At 36.2% G+C, this 13,937-nt stretch overlaps 1 protein-coding gene across 22 annotated transcripts in view; it reads left to right on the forward strand.

The window, feature by feature from the left end:
• The window catches only part of PCM1 (pericentriolar material 1), an 80,821-nt gene that overhangs the window by 30,410 nt on the left and 36,474 nt on the right, over nucleotides 1–13,937 (forward strand). For 21 of the 22 annotated variants that reach the window (XM_031691438.2, XM_031691435.2, XM_031691437.2 and 18 more), the window contains 9 exons: nucleotides 3,391–3,542; nucleotides 3,686–3,815; nucleotides 4,804–4,944; nucleotides 5,476–5,666; nucleotides 6,922–7,125; nucleotides 8,444–8,663; nucleotides 8,763–8,908; nucleotides 9,419–9,609; nucleotides 11,663–11,834. In XM_031691438.2, coding sequence (XP_031547298.1) covers nucleotides 3,391–3,542; nucleotides 3,686–3,815; nucleotides 4,804–4,944; nucleotides 5,476–5,666; nucleotides 6,922–7,125; nucleotides 8,444–8,663; nucleotides 8,763–8,908; nucleotides 9,419–9,609; nucleotides 11,663–11,834 — 1,547 coding nt within the window. The remainder of the gene's footprint in view (nucleotides 1–3,390; nucleotides 3,543–3,685; nucleotides 3,816–4,803; nucleotides 4,945–5,475; nucleotides 5,667–6,921; nucleotides 7,126–8,443; nucleotides 8,664–8,762; nucleotides 8,909–9,418; nucleotides 9,610–11,662; nucleotides 11,835–13,937) is intronic. The other variant, XM_072950402.1, reaches the window with a different exon arrangement.

The raw sequence follows: 13,937 nt of genomic DNA on the forward strand, positions 1-13,937 counted from the left end.
CTGCCTCATATTGTCTATATTTGGAGAGGTGGCCCCCTGTGGGAGATGTCCTGTGCATCCCAGCAGTGCACTCCTTTCTTGTCACCCAAAGGCCAGGGTCCACCCGGTCCCAGGGTAGAGTCTGACCTGTGTTTGTAGATTCCTTCCACAGGCTTTGGAATTGTTGTTTTCTTATTTCTGGTATCTGCCCCCTGGTGGATGAGGCTAGACTAGAGGCTTATGCAGGTTTCTTGGGAGGAGAAATTGGTGCCTGCCTACTGCTTGGTGGAACTTGGTCCTGGTCCTCTGGTGGCTAGGGGCATGACTAAGGGCTTATCTAGAGATGTTTGTGGCTCAGGAAGTCTGCTGATGGCTGGGGCTGCGTTCCCTCCCAGTATGTTCTTTGGCCTGAGGCTTCCCAGCCCTTAAGCCTACAGGCTGTTGGGTGGGGCTAGGTCTTGGTGCTAATGATCCAATCAAGATGTCAGCCTCCAGGAAAGCTCATATGGATGAACACTCCAGGAATGTCCTCCACCAGCTTTTATGTCCCCTGGGTGAGCCTCAGCTGCCCCCTACCTCCCATGGAGACCTTCCAAAACTAGCAGGCAGGTCTGGCTCAGGTTCCTGTGCAATCACTGCGTCTGCCCTTGATCTGGTGCACGCAAGATTCTGAGTACGTTTCCTAAGAGAATGAAGTTTCTGTTTCTTCCAGTACTGTGGGGCTCCTGAAGTTAAGCCTCACTGGCCTTCAAAACCAGATGTCCTGGAGTCTCCTCCTCCCAATGCTGGAACCCCAGCCTGGGGAGCCTGACATGGGGCTGAGAACTCTCACTCCTGTGGGAGGGCCTCTGCGACTTAATTTTAATTCAGCTTGTGGGTCACCCACCTGGAGGGTATGGGGCCTGATTATATCATGAACACGCCCCTCCTACTGTCCTGCTGTGGCTCCCTATTATGTTTCCCATTGAAGAAGACCTTTTTTGCTAGGTTCCAGTCTTTTTTTTGATGGTTGTTTAACAGTCAGTTGTGTTTTTGTTGTAGTCGTGGGGATAGATGAGCTCAGGGTCCTACTACTCCACCATCTTCAGTCTAACATCCTTTTGATGTATACTTTTGTTGTTTCCAGTTTTTCACTATTTGGAAACAACACTCCAGTGAACATTCTTTTTTTTTAACATTTTTTATTGATTTATAATCATTTTACAATGTTGTGTCAAATTCCAGTGTTCAGCACAATTTTTCAGTCATTCATGGACATATACACACTCATTGTCACATTTTTTTCTCTGTGATTTATCATAACATTTTGTGTATATTTCCCTGTGCTATACAGTGTAATCTTGTTTATCTATTCTACAATTTTGAAATCCCAGTCTATCCCTTCCCACCCTCTACCCCCCTGGTAACCACAAGTCTGTATTCTCTGTCCATGATCCAGTGAACATTCTTGTACAAGCTTTGTGATGCATTTGTGTTTTTCAAGAGCAGGTATGAAGAAGTGGAATTGTTTTGTCATGCTCATTTTAATTTTCATGAACACTGCTGAATTGTTCTCCAGAATGTCTATATTAATTGATATCTAGGCAGTGGTAATGGATTCATTTCCTTATACCCTTGATTACATTTTACTATATTGACATGCTATATAGCTTGCTTAATCATTACTGGAATTATCTTGGCTTTTTCAAGGTTTTTCTATTATAAAAAGGGCTTTTGGGGGGAAAAAGGAGCATAAACGTATAAAAACAAAGGTGTTTAAACACACAGATGTATTTTTGCTTATGTATTCAAAGTATATCTGTAGAAGAATACATAAACTGATAACATTGGTTACCCATGAAGAATGGCATTAGTTGGGAGATAGTGAAGGAAAGGAGACTTATAAATGTCTTTTACATTCTGAACTTTGATCGTATATCATTACTATTTGAACAAATTAAAACAGCTTCTAAAGCAAATAACAATAATAGGTCGTGCTGTCTTTGAGCGTCATTGGAGTTGTTAATTACGTTCTCATTTTTTCGCTAAGATTCTTTTCCTCAGGTGTATTATACAGAGTGGGAATAATAGATCAGAAATGACAAATAATATGGTGGCTTATGGATGAATTAGCTTAATTTCAGGCTATGTTAAATGGAGCTCTTTTGCTTCAGGGAGTGCTTTAAGACCTGAAATACATAAATGAGAAATGAGACAGGTGCAACCCAGAGGGATTAAAGGGCCTTGTCCTGAAGGAGAGCTATTAAAAATATGATCCCAAACTTTCATGTTTTTATATGTTTAAGATCTATACATTTTTCTTACTTTGTTAAGGGTAGAACCTTTACCTGTTAGGTCCTCTTTCCCATGAGACTCAGAGGACAGTCTAACAATTACATAGTTATGATTATGTAAAACTACTAGTATTCTTCTTGATTAGATTAGCTTGGACAGCTATATGGCCCTTATGAAACCTTGTGTCTTTGAGGCCTCCAGGTGTCCATCTTTTAGATCTTCAGTCTGTGATGCAACGTGTGTTAAAACAATAGTTCTTCCGTCAGTTACTTTCTGTTAGTGTTGGAGTTTATGTCAGTTGTTTAGGCACCTCATGCTACCATCTGCAGCTTCAGGCAGTTTTTTTTTTTTTCCCCCACATTTTTTTTCCTCATCTTTATTGTGTGAAAATGTCTTATGATTCAGTGTCTCTGTTCTTGAGTCCCAACTCAATTTCTTTCTAATCTTACCCATTTTACTAATAAATTAGGTTCATTTATAGATTGAGAGAATACCATTGTCTACAAACTTTAAAGTAATTATAGACAGTTTTATAATTAAGAGTCAGCTCTGTTTAAGGTTTTATTAAAATGATATTTCCAAATGTTGAAGTTTCAGTTGAAGTCTTCAGAGGAAGCATGAATAAATATATATAAAATCTATAGTGGTAAATATTTTAAAGAAGATACCAGGATTACCCCCAACCTCCCATTTTAATAAGCATGTTTGTTAATTTCAACAGAAGATATGGATCTACTGTTAGGAAGATACGAACTTCAGTTGTTTTTCCAGTAGTCATGACAGATTTTGGTACATTCTCATTAGTTTTTGAATTGTGAGCTGTTGGCACTTGTTTGGCAAACTGAAAAACCAATGTGAGGAAATATAAAATTTTAAGTGAACAGGTGATAATGGACATTGTTTATTGTTAATGTAAAAGTTACATCTTAAGAAAAATTATCTAATATCAAGAGTTCCTAGTTCCAATTATTTCCTACCATTGGTAGAGGATGAACTTCATTGTTCTCTAAAAAGCATGTATTTCTCTTTTGCTTTAAAGTTTATGTAAATTTTATAGCCTAGTGATACTTACTGTGGTGTGAATTGGATACTGTCTTTAGCTATCACAATTATTTTAATATACTAATGCTATTTTAGGATGATGATGCAGCAGATCAAGGAGTTATCTCTGCCAATACTTCAAATTTGGATGATTTCTATCCAGAAGAAGACACCAAACAAAATGCAAATAACACTAGAGGCAATGCCAATAAAATACAGAAAGATGCTGGAGTAAATGAAAAGGCAAGGTATGTGAGGCTTATGTCTTTCATGTCATTAAAATTTAGTGCCTATGAGAGAGCAGGTACTCTGCTAGGTACTATGTTACATCATGCTTAATGGTGTTATCAGATTTACTGGAGTCCACAGTATAATGTCATTTTAATTATAGAGAGAAATTTTATGAGGCTAAACTACAGCAGCAACAGAGAGAGCTCAAACAGTTGCAGGAAGAAAGGAAGAAACTGATTGAGATTCAAGAGAAAATTCAAGCATTGCAAAAGGCATGTCCTGACCTGCAGGTAATTAGGAAATTCCTTTCATATGTCAGAAGGAAGCTATTTCAGACCTAATGTCAATTGAAAGTATTGTCTTTTTTGGTAGTGACTTGATGGATTTGTATTTATTACCTTTACGATTAATGAAACAGATGAACTAATGAAATGACTTAGGGATATTCATTTACACTGTGAAAGATAGCATGTAAGAATTGACTCTCACTTACTGGGCTAACGAGCTATAGATTTAGAACGTGAGTATAGCTATTTATTATGGTAAAATATTCTGGTTTGAACTTGCACTTAAGAGACAAGCATTTCCATTTTTTTACTGGACTACAACTACATAGTAAAGATGCTAAACCATCATGAGTTTTCCAGGGAAATTATTTAAAATACTTTATTTATAGTTCAAATATTAAATGTATATACCTTTACTTATTAAATAGTACCCTATGCGTGGGTCTCTAAGATTGAACAGAGAGTGAGCAGTCTTTGACGATGTCAGGTAATCAGGAGTAGGGTTTTATTGAGAGGGAATATAAATTCTTTTTGAGATTTTTCCCTACAATCTATTGGTTGGCTTTATTCTTCAGTCAGGTTTATTTTCAAAGAAAGGGAAACATCAAGTGGTATTTCTCATATAACTTTATTTTCTAGACACCTAACCTTTTTTACTCTATCTAATCTTTTTTTCTTGTCTTCAACCTAAATAATGTCCAGATGAATAAATGCATGGGTTGGGTTGAATATACGAAATTTTCCATAATAACATTTTGTCCTTCATATCTCTTGTTCTGTAGAGGGGTTACTTTTGGTCTAATTTTTAGCCTGTGTTTTCATCTTTGTTTCTTTATGTGGAGTTTTCTTTGGATCATGGTAGCAATTGAGGTCTGGTAATAACAAATTAAATACTGTACTAGAGCACTAGAGAAGTAATAAAGTAATTGCTTTTATGAAATTGACATAATGCTTTAATTCCTTGTAATAGTTTTTACTAACTCTTTTTTAGCTATCGGCCACTAGTGCAGGTAATTGTCCCACAAAAAAATATATGCCAGCTGTTACTTCAACCCCAGCTGTTAATGAAAATGAAACCAGTACCAGCAAATCTGTTTTTGAGCCTGAAGATTCTTCAGTAGTCGATAATGAGGTATTGTACTTTGTTGTTCTTGAGTCTTAAGTCACATCTTAAGGAGGAAAATTGAATATGGGTGAAACATGTTTTTAAATGTAGCCTGTTTTTTTGTCTTTTAGTTGTGGGAAGAAATAATTTTTTCTAAAAAGTAATTGAGATCTTTTCAAAATAGTCTTGCTCTTTATTAGCAAATATTTGGCAGAGTTGTATGTAAGGGACAGTTATAGCAAATAGTAATCATTTCATTAGAAAGACCTATATCCTTTGGAATTTTATTTATATATGATTTGTAGAAAACATTGTAACTTTCTTTTAATTATTGGTAAAGTATATTTGGGTGCTAGTTGTTTTCATTAGGAATCTGTGATTGCCTAATTTTTGCTTAGTCATTTCTAAAATGTTTAGTCTTCATAGATATCTCAGGATAAAAGGATAGAGTGAAAATAGATACTTTTATTGGTATTGACAGTAGTATTACCCTCTTGTTTTTGGCTAAAACAAATCCAAATGTCTACACTAACTTGGCTCTAATTTTTAAAATAACAGTTGTGGTCAGAAATGCGAAGACATGAAATGTTAAGGGAAGAGCTGCGACAGAGGAGAAAGCAGCTTGAAGTTTTGATGGCTGAACATCAGAGGAGGCAAGGTCTAGCTGAAACTGCATCTCCAGTGGCTGTTTCATTGAGAAGTGATGGATCTGAGAACCTGTGTACACCTCAGCAAAGTAGAACAGAAAAGTAAGAGTGCTGTATAAATCATTTTTCGAAACATCACCTGGGTACCCTCATTTCCCCTCTGCATCACAGCACGAACCTGCTGTTTCTGCGAGGCTCATGTTTAAGCATCACTTTTGTGACTCAGTTTAAATCCAGCTACTTTGTCTTCTAACTTCTTATAGCATTAGCTTTCTCTCTCTCTTTTTTAATTACTAAGGTACTTGATCAAACAATGATACAGATTTTCTTGAGTATATAAACCTTATTTTCTTAGTTAAGTTTTAAGCTTACAAAAGGAAGATGGTTGATGCTTTGTAGTGCTTTTCTGTCAGGCCAGAAATAAGCTTTTTTTTCTTAAATCAAGCACATACTATTTGTAAGTTTTCTAAGAATTTTAAAACATTTTATTACGTAAAACATTTAGTTTTTAGGATTTACGTTTGAAATACTTAGAATATTTGTAAAAGAATTGTCATCTATATAATCAGTTAATTACTTAACTATTTAGTAGTATTCAGATCTAAAATTTTGAATCCACATTTGTTTTGATCTTACTTTTTGCTGTCCTCAGATGGCATTTCTGGAACCTTCTACCAAACCTCACTCTCTTTCTTCCTCTTAAAAGAACTTTTCCTGTTCTTCGAGTGCCAGTATGCATTTTATTGATCGAATTGTATCTACAATATTTTATTTTGTTCTGAGTACCACACATTTGTACCTTTAAAAAGTTCTTTAGATAGCTTTGATAAGCATCTAGGTTTGAGAACAATGGGCCTGGAATTGTGCTTTCCAATGTGGCAACCAGTAGATATAGGTGGCTCTTTGAATTTAAAATAAATTAAGTTAAAAATTCATTTTCTCCGTCACACCAGCCACTTTTTAGGTGCTCGATAGTCATGTGTACTTAATGGCTACAATATTGGACAGCACAGATACAGATCATTATTGCAGAAAGTTCTGTTGGACAGCTCTGATCTAGAAAACTCTCCATCAAGGAAAATTGAAAGTTGAGAGGGGTTTAGTTTAGGAGAGGGTCTCAGGGGATAGGATTACTATTTTAATTAAAGAATTGTTTTGTGGAAGGCAGAGTATATGTATCCATATAATAGCTGTTGGAGGGTATCACCCATCTCATAGTTACTATGACTAAATGAAATTTCATGTACACACATTTTATATACATGTATTTTTGTTACAATATGTGGCACATAGTAGGTGGTAAAGTATTTAGCTCATTTCTGGAATGATCTCATGTTTTTTGTTTCTTAATCTCTAGAACAATGGCAACTTGGGGAGGTTCTACACAGTGTGCACTAGATGAAGAAGGAGATGAAGATGGTTACCTTTCTGAAGGGGTTGTTCGAACAGATGAGGAGGAGGAAGAGGAAGAACAAGATGCCAGTTCCAATGATAACTTCTCTATGTATCCTCCTAACGGTGCAAATCGTAACTCTTACAATGTAAAGGAAACTAAAAATAGGTTAGTTTCACTGTTTTAATTTTTTGCTTGATTTGAAGGGTCTCAATGTCTTTCTGACACCAAAGAATTCAATTATCTGAACTAACTGGGTGTCTTACAGTGTAACTCAATTATGACGCTTACTAGAGTTAAGGTAGACCCCACAAGTTAAGAGGCTCAGTCCCACAAGGCTGCCCCCATTTCAGATACCACTTTTAAGTCTCAAGTCTTCAGTGTACCCACACTTTTGTCTGACTTGGCTACAAATTTGAGGGTTCTCACAACCCCTTTCCATGTTCCATACTCTGCTAAAACCATTCACAGAACTCAGGAAAACACTTGGTTTTACTGACTTATAAAAGCTACGCTCAGAAACAGCCAAATGGAAGAGATGTGAAGGGCATGGTATAGGTCGGGGGGAGGTGCCCTCTCTTGGCACATCATCCTCCTAGCACCTCAGTGTCACAGTCCGGAAGCTTTCCTAACCTCCTTGTTTGGGGGATTTTATGGAGGTTACGTTAAGTAGGCATAGTTGATTAAATCATTGGCCGCTGACAATTAAGCTCAGTCTCCCATTCCTCCCTTCCCTGGACATTGGGGGATGGGGCTGAAAGTTCCAACTCTCTAATCACCTGATTGGTTTTTTTGGCAACCAGCCCCCATCATGAAGCTACCTAGGGTCTGCTAAGAAGTGGGGGATCATTATAGATAACAAAAGATAATCTTCACTCAAGAGATGCCAAGAGTTTTAGGATCTCTGTGCTGGGAACGTGGGACAAAGAATAGATGTATTACTTATTTTATCACAAGAGTATTGCCATGTCATTGAGATAGATCCCAGCTAGACTGCATCAAGATTCATAAGCTTTGATCTTTGTTCTTGTTTTGGTGAATTAAGCAAAAATTAAAAATTACAGATAGTGAAAAAGGTCTGTCAACAAGAATATTCATTACATTGTTATTTGTAACTGAAAGATGTTTCATGATTAAAAGATAGCTAGGTAGTTCCACTTGATAGAATGTTATGTGGCTAAGCTTAAAGCATGAAGAATGGAAAAATGTTTGTGATACAGTAACTATTTTCATTTTGCAGAATACAGAATTATGTAGACATATCCTTGTAAAACATGAATGAAAAAATACTGGAAAAGAATAAAAAATATGATACTTTACAAGGCTGGAAGTCCAAACTATTTCCCTCTCTATTTTCCATACTTGTTAAGTCCTGTGAGCTTAAAAAGAGAATATGGGCCTGTGGACAGAGTATAAGGATTTATTCCCAGATTTTAAAAAACCAGATAATTACATACGTTGACCAAAGCTTTAAATTTTGTGTTAGGTGGAAGAACAATCGCCCTTTTTCAGCAGATGGAAATTATCATCCTCTAGCTAAGACAAGGCAACAGAATATCAGCATGCAACGTCAGGAGAACCTTCGTTGGGTGTCAGAACTCTCTTACGTAGAAGAGAAAGAACAGTGGCAAGAACAAATTAATCAGCTAAAGAAACAACTTGATTTCAGTGTTAATATTTGTCAGACTTTGATGCAAGACCAGCAGGTAAAGTTTACTATGGAAGTAAATTTTTTTTTTATCCCGTTTTCGAACACATTTTTCTCAAGTCTTCGGTGCCTGTTATTAAAATTTTTCTTTCCACAGACTCTGTCTTGTCTGCTGCAAACCCTTCTCACAGGCCCCTACAGTGTCATGCCCAGCAACGTTGCATCTCCTCAAGTACACCTGATAATGCACCAGCTGAACCAGTGCTACACCCAGCTAACGTGGCAACAGAATAACGTCCAAAGGTAATCTGCTTCTTAGAAGTGGTGAGACTGTATAGTAAGTGCGGAAACTGAGCAGGAGTTTTGTTACCTCTAGAAAAAGGCATGAGCCACATAGCATATTTGAATATTCTCTGTCAGCTGGGAATTTTATAAGCAGTGATTTGCCTAGTATTCCTTCTTAATAATATGGACCTGACTTTTGCTTTTAAAAATTTATAATATTCAGCTTTACACTTACATTAGGTAAGTTGTATAGTGTGTAAATTAGACCTCAGTAAAGCTGTAAACAACAATAAAAATGAGTTAGTTACGATTATTTGTACTGTCTGATAGAAGTGCTAAGTGCAGTTCTTGTTCCAAAGAGTAGGTTATTGAATTGAGCCTGCAAGACAAGCAAATATTTGTTGTTGTAGACATCAGAGCAGTCAGTTTGTTCTGCATACTGTTGAGTCATGTGTTCTTTCTGAAGGTACTTTGAATAGATGGTAATATAATTGATCTTTAAATTACTAACTGCTTAAATTTTTATAGGTTGAAACAAATGCTCGATGAACTTATGCGCCAACAAAATCAGCATCCAGAAAAGCCTGGAAGCAAGGACAGAGGCAGTGGTGCATCACACCCTCCTTCTCCTGGGTTATTTTGTCCTTTCAGCTTCCCAGCACAGCCTGTAAATCTGTTTAACCTGCCAGGGTTTACTAATTTTTCATCATTTGCACCAGGTAAGTGGCTGAAAATGTAAGTGGAGAATAAATAAATGCAAAGTGTTTGAGAGTATCACTTGTCTATTACATAGGTTTTTTTCATTAGTCCCTTTTGAAATGGTAGGACGTGTTTGCAAAGAAAGTTACAAACACTTTTTCACATCGTTTCTTTATAGTGAACATTTAATATGGTCATTAATGAAATTAAGTAAATTATAAATGATTGCTTAGTCTCATACCTTCGAATTATTCAACAACTATTTATCAAGGAGAAAGGGAATTAACCTGTCTACTGGCTGCTGTGCGTCAGGTACTGTGTAAAGCATTAGGAGAGGAGAGTTGAATAAGATGACCCTCTTGTAGAGGAACTTCATGTCTTCTTGGTAGGGAGATACACCACTACACTAAAGGTGAGTGCTTGGTTTAGGTTTATATGTAATTTTATTTAGTTTAGGCTTTTATTCAGACTTTTTCCTGTACCCATCATGTGCCAGACACTAATGTAAATGATTAGGATTCAAAGATGAGTAAGGCTCATGTTTAAGGAATTTAGAGTCTTGTGAAGAAGCTAAGAACGTGAGTAAATGTTTGGTACAGGGCTGTGGATGCTTTAGCAGTGGTACAAATGAGGTGAGTGGCCTGTTTTTCCTTAGGGCAAGAGATTGTCAGCAAATTGTTTTTTCCCATAAAAAGTGATATCAAAGTTAAAGAATGAATAGAATTTATTTTCAGGGAGATTAGAAGGGAAAGGGGTTTCTGATCAATGGGCACACCCAGAGTTACAAAGCAGTGAAGCAGTATATCACTTGGAGAATGTGGTCACCAAGTGTGGCTAGAGTGCAGGGCCCTGGTGGGGGAAGAGCAGGTGATGTGGCCGGAGAGCCCAGGGGCCTTTGCGCTCTGCAGAGAAGCTTAGACTTTCTGGTGCTGACTAGTGGGGCCGTTGAAGGACTTGAGCAGGGGGTAGCGTGAGATTTATATCTTAGAAAGATTGCACTAGTGATAGTGTTGCGGAATTGGAGGGAAAGAGCTCAGTGTGTAGATGGTGAATAGGAGGCTGGTGCAGTAATATCTGGGAAGGAATGACGGCTTGACCTCAGGCATTTGGCAGTAATGGTACAGAAAAAGGAATAATGTAAAATATATTCTGGGTATAGAATAAATTAAATGGTGAAGAGGGAGGAGTTGAAGGTGTTTGCCAGGGAATACAGAAGGAGAAAAAGGGTTGAGAGGTCTTCGTGAGTATAAATATCCACATATCAGCGTGTATAAAAAAATAACAGGATTATATAAGCAATGGCATTAAACAATTTCACGAGCTTTTTAATTCACTACTGTAGATTAATATTGGCTGCAAATGTTTTTTGAGTAGGCTTTTAAGTAAGAAATAATATAAGAAATTGCATATGCAGTTCCTTTTCATCATCATATGCCTCATACCCATGCCAACCCTGTAGCAAGATTGTTCATTCTTCACAATTTAGTTCAACTTTGTGAAACCTTCCCTGATCCCCTTCTCCCCCAAGTTATTAGTGGCCCTTTGCAAATACCTCTGATACAGCATTATATGGTAAGTATTTAATTATATTTTACTTCCCAATTAAAGTCAAGTGGAAGGAACATAAGCTTTGGAGTCATGCAGACCCAAGATCTAACCAGCTCTTTCATTTACTAGGTAGGCATTTGACCCCTAAGCCCATTTTCTCACTGGTAAAATGAACATAATTTCTATTTCATAGTGTTTTGAGCACTAAACGAAGTAACATGTAAAGGGCCTACAATAGACTCCTGCATCCAGTAATATTTTGGTAAATGTCAGGTACTGTTATTTCTAACTTTTAGCTCTTAAGTGGGTAGAGATCAATATTTATCTTCGTATCATCAATGCTGAAAACATAGTGGACTGAGCTGTAAGAACAGTAATTGAATAGATGAGTGTTAGTTTATTTTAATTACAATTTTTGTTTTGGTGGATTTGAAGCACACATTTAATTAAAACTGTCTTTTAATTTTGTGTTAAGGCTAAAGGTGCTTGTTTATTGTTGTCTTGCCCATTGTTTTTATTTGTTAGGTATGAATTTCAGCCCTTTATTTCCTTCTAATTTTGGAGATTTTTCTCAGAATACTTCTACACCCACTGAACAGCAGCAACCATTAGCCCAGAATCCTTCAGGGAAAACAGAATACATGGCTTTTCCGAAACCTTTTGAAAGCAGTTCTTCTGTTGGAGCAGAAAAACAAAGGTACTTGATTGTGAACATAATCCATTATTTGCTTTAAACATCACTTTGTGATTACATCTGATTATACGTAATTTGAAAATGTAATTAGGGAGGATGTTTGTGGTTATTTGGCTTAATAACATTGGGAATCTGAAGCTTTGGCACCTCATATTGGTGTCTCTCACACATATACCTGCTGCTAACCCTGGTACGAGAGAAGTTCAGAGTTTTGGTCCGGGTGCCCTGTGAGATTCATTTTGAAAGGATATGACCTAACCCAAAGAGTGCCTTTTGGCCTTGATTTGGTATCTGTCTTTAAGGTTTTACCAGTTTACTGATTGAGAACTAGAAACTGATATTAACTGCTGGAGGATAGTTGTTATAAAGTGATGGCTTTTTTATTTGATTCATAGCCCATGATTAGATTAAGTTCCGAAGGTCCATCCAGATGCAGTGTGGAGTGCTGTTAGATCGTAAAAGCGACTCTTGTCAAGGAAGTTTTAGCGATACATGTTACCAGTCATAGTAAGGATTTCTTTTACTCTGTTTCTCATATTTATTTTTTCATATGATAATCTTCCCAGTTACAATTTTTGACTCAAGTAGTATGAAAGACTTACTGAATTGGCTCAGGTTAATCATTCTCTAAACATTTTTTATAGCTCAATAAGAAATGTTTTTAATGATTGTTTTAATCCAGAAGGTGATTTTGATAGCCAGCTGGTAAAAATATGGTAGACTTTTTATTGTTACTATTATTTTCTTCATAAAAAATCTTTAAAAAGATGAAAAATTGGAGTTCACTGGAGCCTATTGTTCAGTCAGAAGTTTCTCTGTGATTTTGTCTTTCCTAGCCCTTTATTAATATATAATTATTTTCATTATTTTCCCCTTTTGTTTATGTGATTGGGCTTGTCTCAGGTTCTTAAATTAGCATTTTGACAGTTTAATTGTTAAATCATGAGCTTTTTGGTTTTGGTTTTTTACTTGATTAACTGAAACTTCTTAGAATTCAACTTTGTATTCGCCTCTAGGAACCCTATGGTGAACCTCCCTAACCTTGTTGACTCCTTGTTGCTCCATGAAAATACTCTATCATAAGAGCCTAAGAAGGGATTTAGTGCACAGTTGCCATTCAGAAATGATGTTTGAATGAATCTCCATCATAAGCAAGAAACACTTACTCAAAACTTCAGTGAATAGCTTTCTCTTGGAAGGTCCCTACTTTATTATTATCCATATTTTGTATATAATATGATAGTAAAAAAAATTGGATTTGGATATCTAATATTACTTTAGATACTTGACCTACTTCAGATTAGACCTTATTTCTTTCCTAAATCTCAACTATTATAGGTTCCCTGAATTAAATGGCTGGAGGTAGCAAGAGGTCAGATGAAACACTGTAGTCTTGAGCTGAAGTCAGAGAATTTTCCCTGAAAGGGCCTAGATAGTAAATATTGCAGGCCGTAGTGTCTGTCACAAACATTTCTCTCTGCCATTTTTGCTCAGAAGCAGTTGTATATGTAAACAGATGAGTTGCTGTGCTCTAATGACACTTGATTTATGGGCAGTGAAATTTGAATTTTATATAAATTTCATGTGTCACAAACTGTTTTTCTCCTTTTAATTTTTTCAACCATTTAAGAATAAAATATATATATATATATATATATATATATATATATATATATATATATATATATATATATATATATAAATCATTTATAGCTTTCAGGCAATACAAAAATAGGCAGCAGGCTGAATTTGGCCTGCAAACTATAGGTTTGCTAATCTTCGTCTTGAGCTGCTCCCTATAGGTCAGTGTCTCCCAAGTTATATAATATACATTCTTAGAATGCTGTTGTCATGTCAGGTTCTGGAATAAAAAGTTTTGGACATTTTATTTACCATGTTACCTTCTAAGACATTTATAAAGCACATTGGCATATTAAAAGTTATGAGAAGTACTGCAGACCTGTTTAACTTGTTTTACCTATTTTTTCCCCAAATTTAGATAACTGGTGATTACTTATTAACACATTAAGGGGTGCCAATGTTGAGTGGATAAAATTTGGAAAATGACTGTAGACTAACAGAATTAAACTAGACTTGAATATTCAG

The sequence above is a fragment of the Vicugna pacos genome, chromosome 26 (genome assembly GCF_048564905.1).
Source record: "Vicugna pacos chromosome 26, VicPac4, whole genome shotgun sequence".
Classification (NCBI taxonomy): Eukaryota; Metazoa; Chordata; class Mammalia; order Artiodactyla; family Camelidae; genus Vicugna; species Vicugna pacos.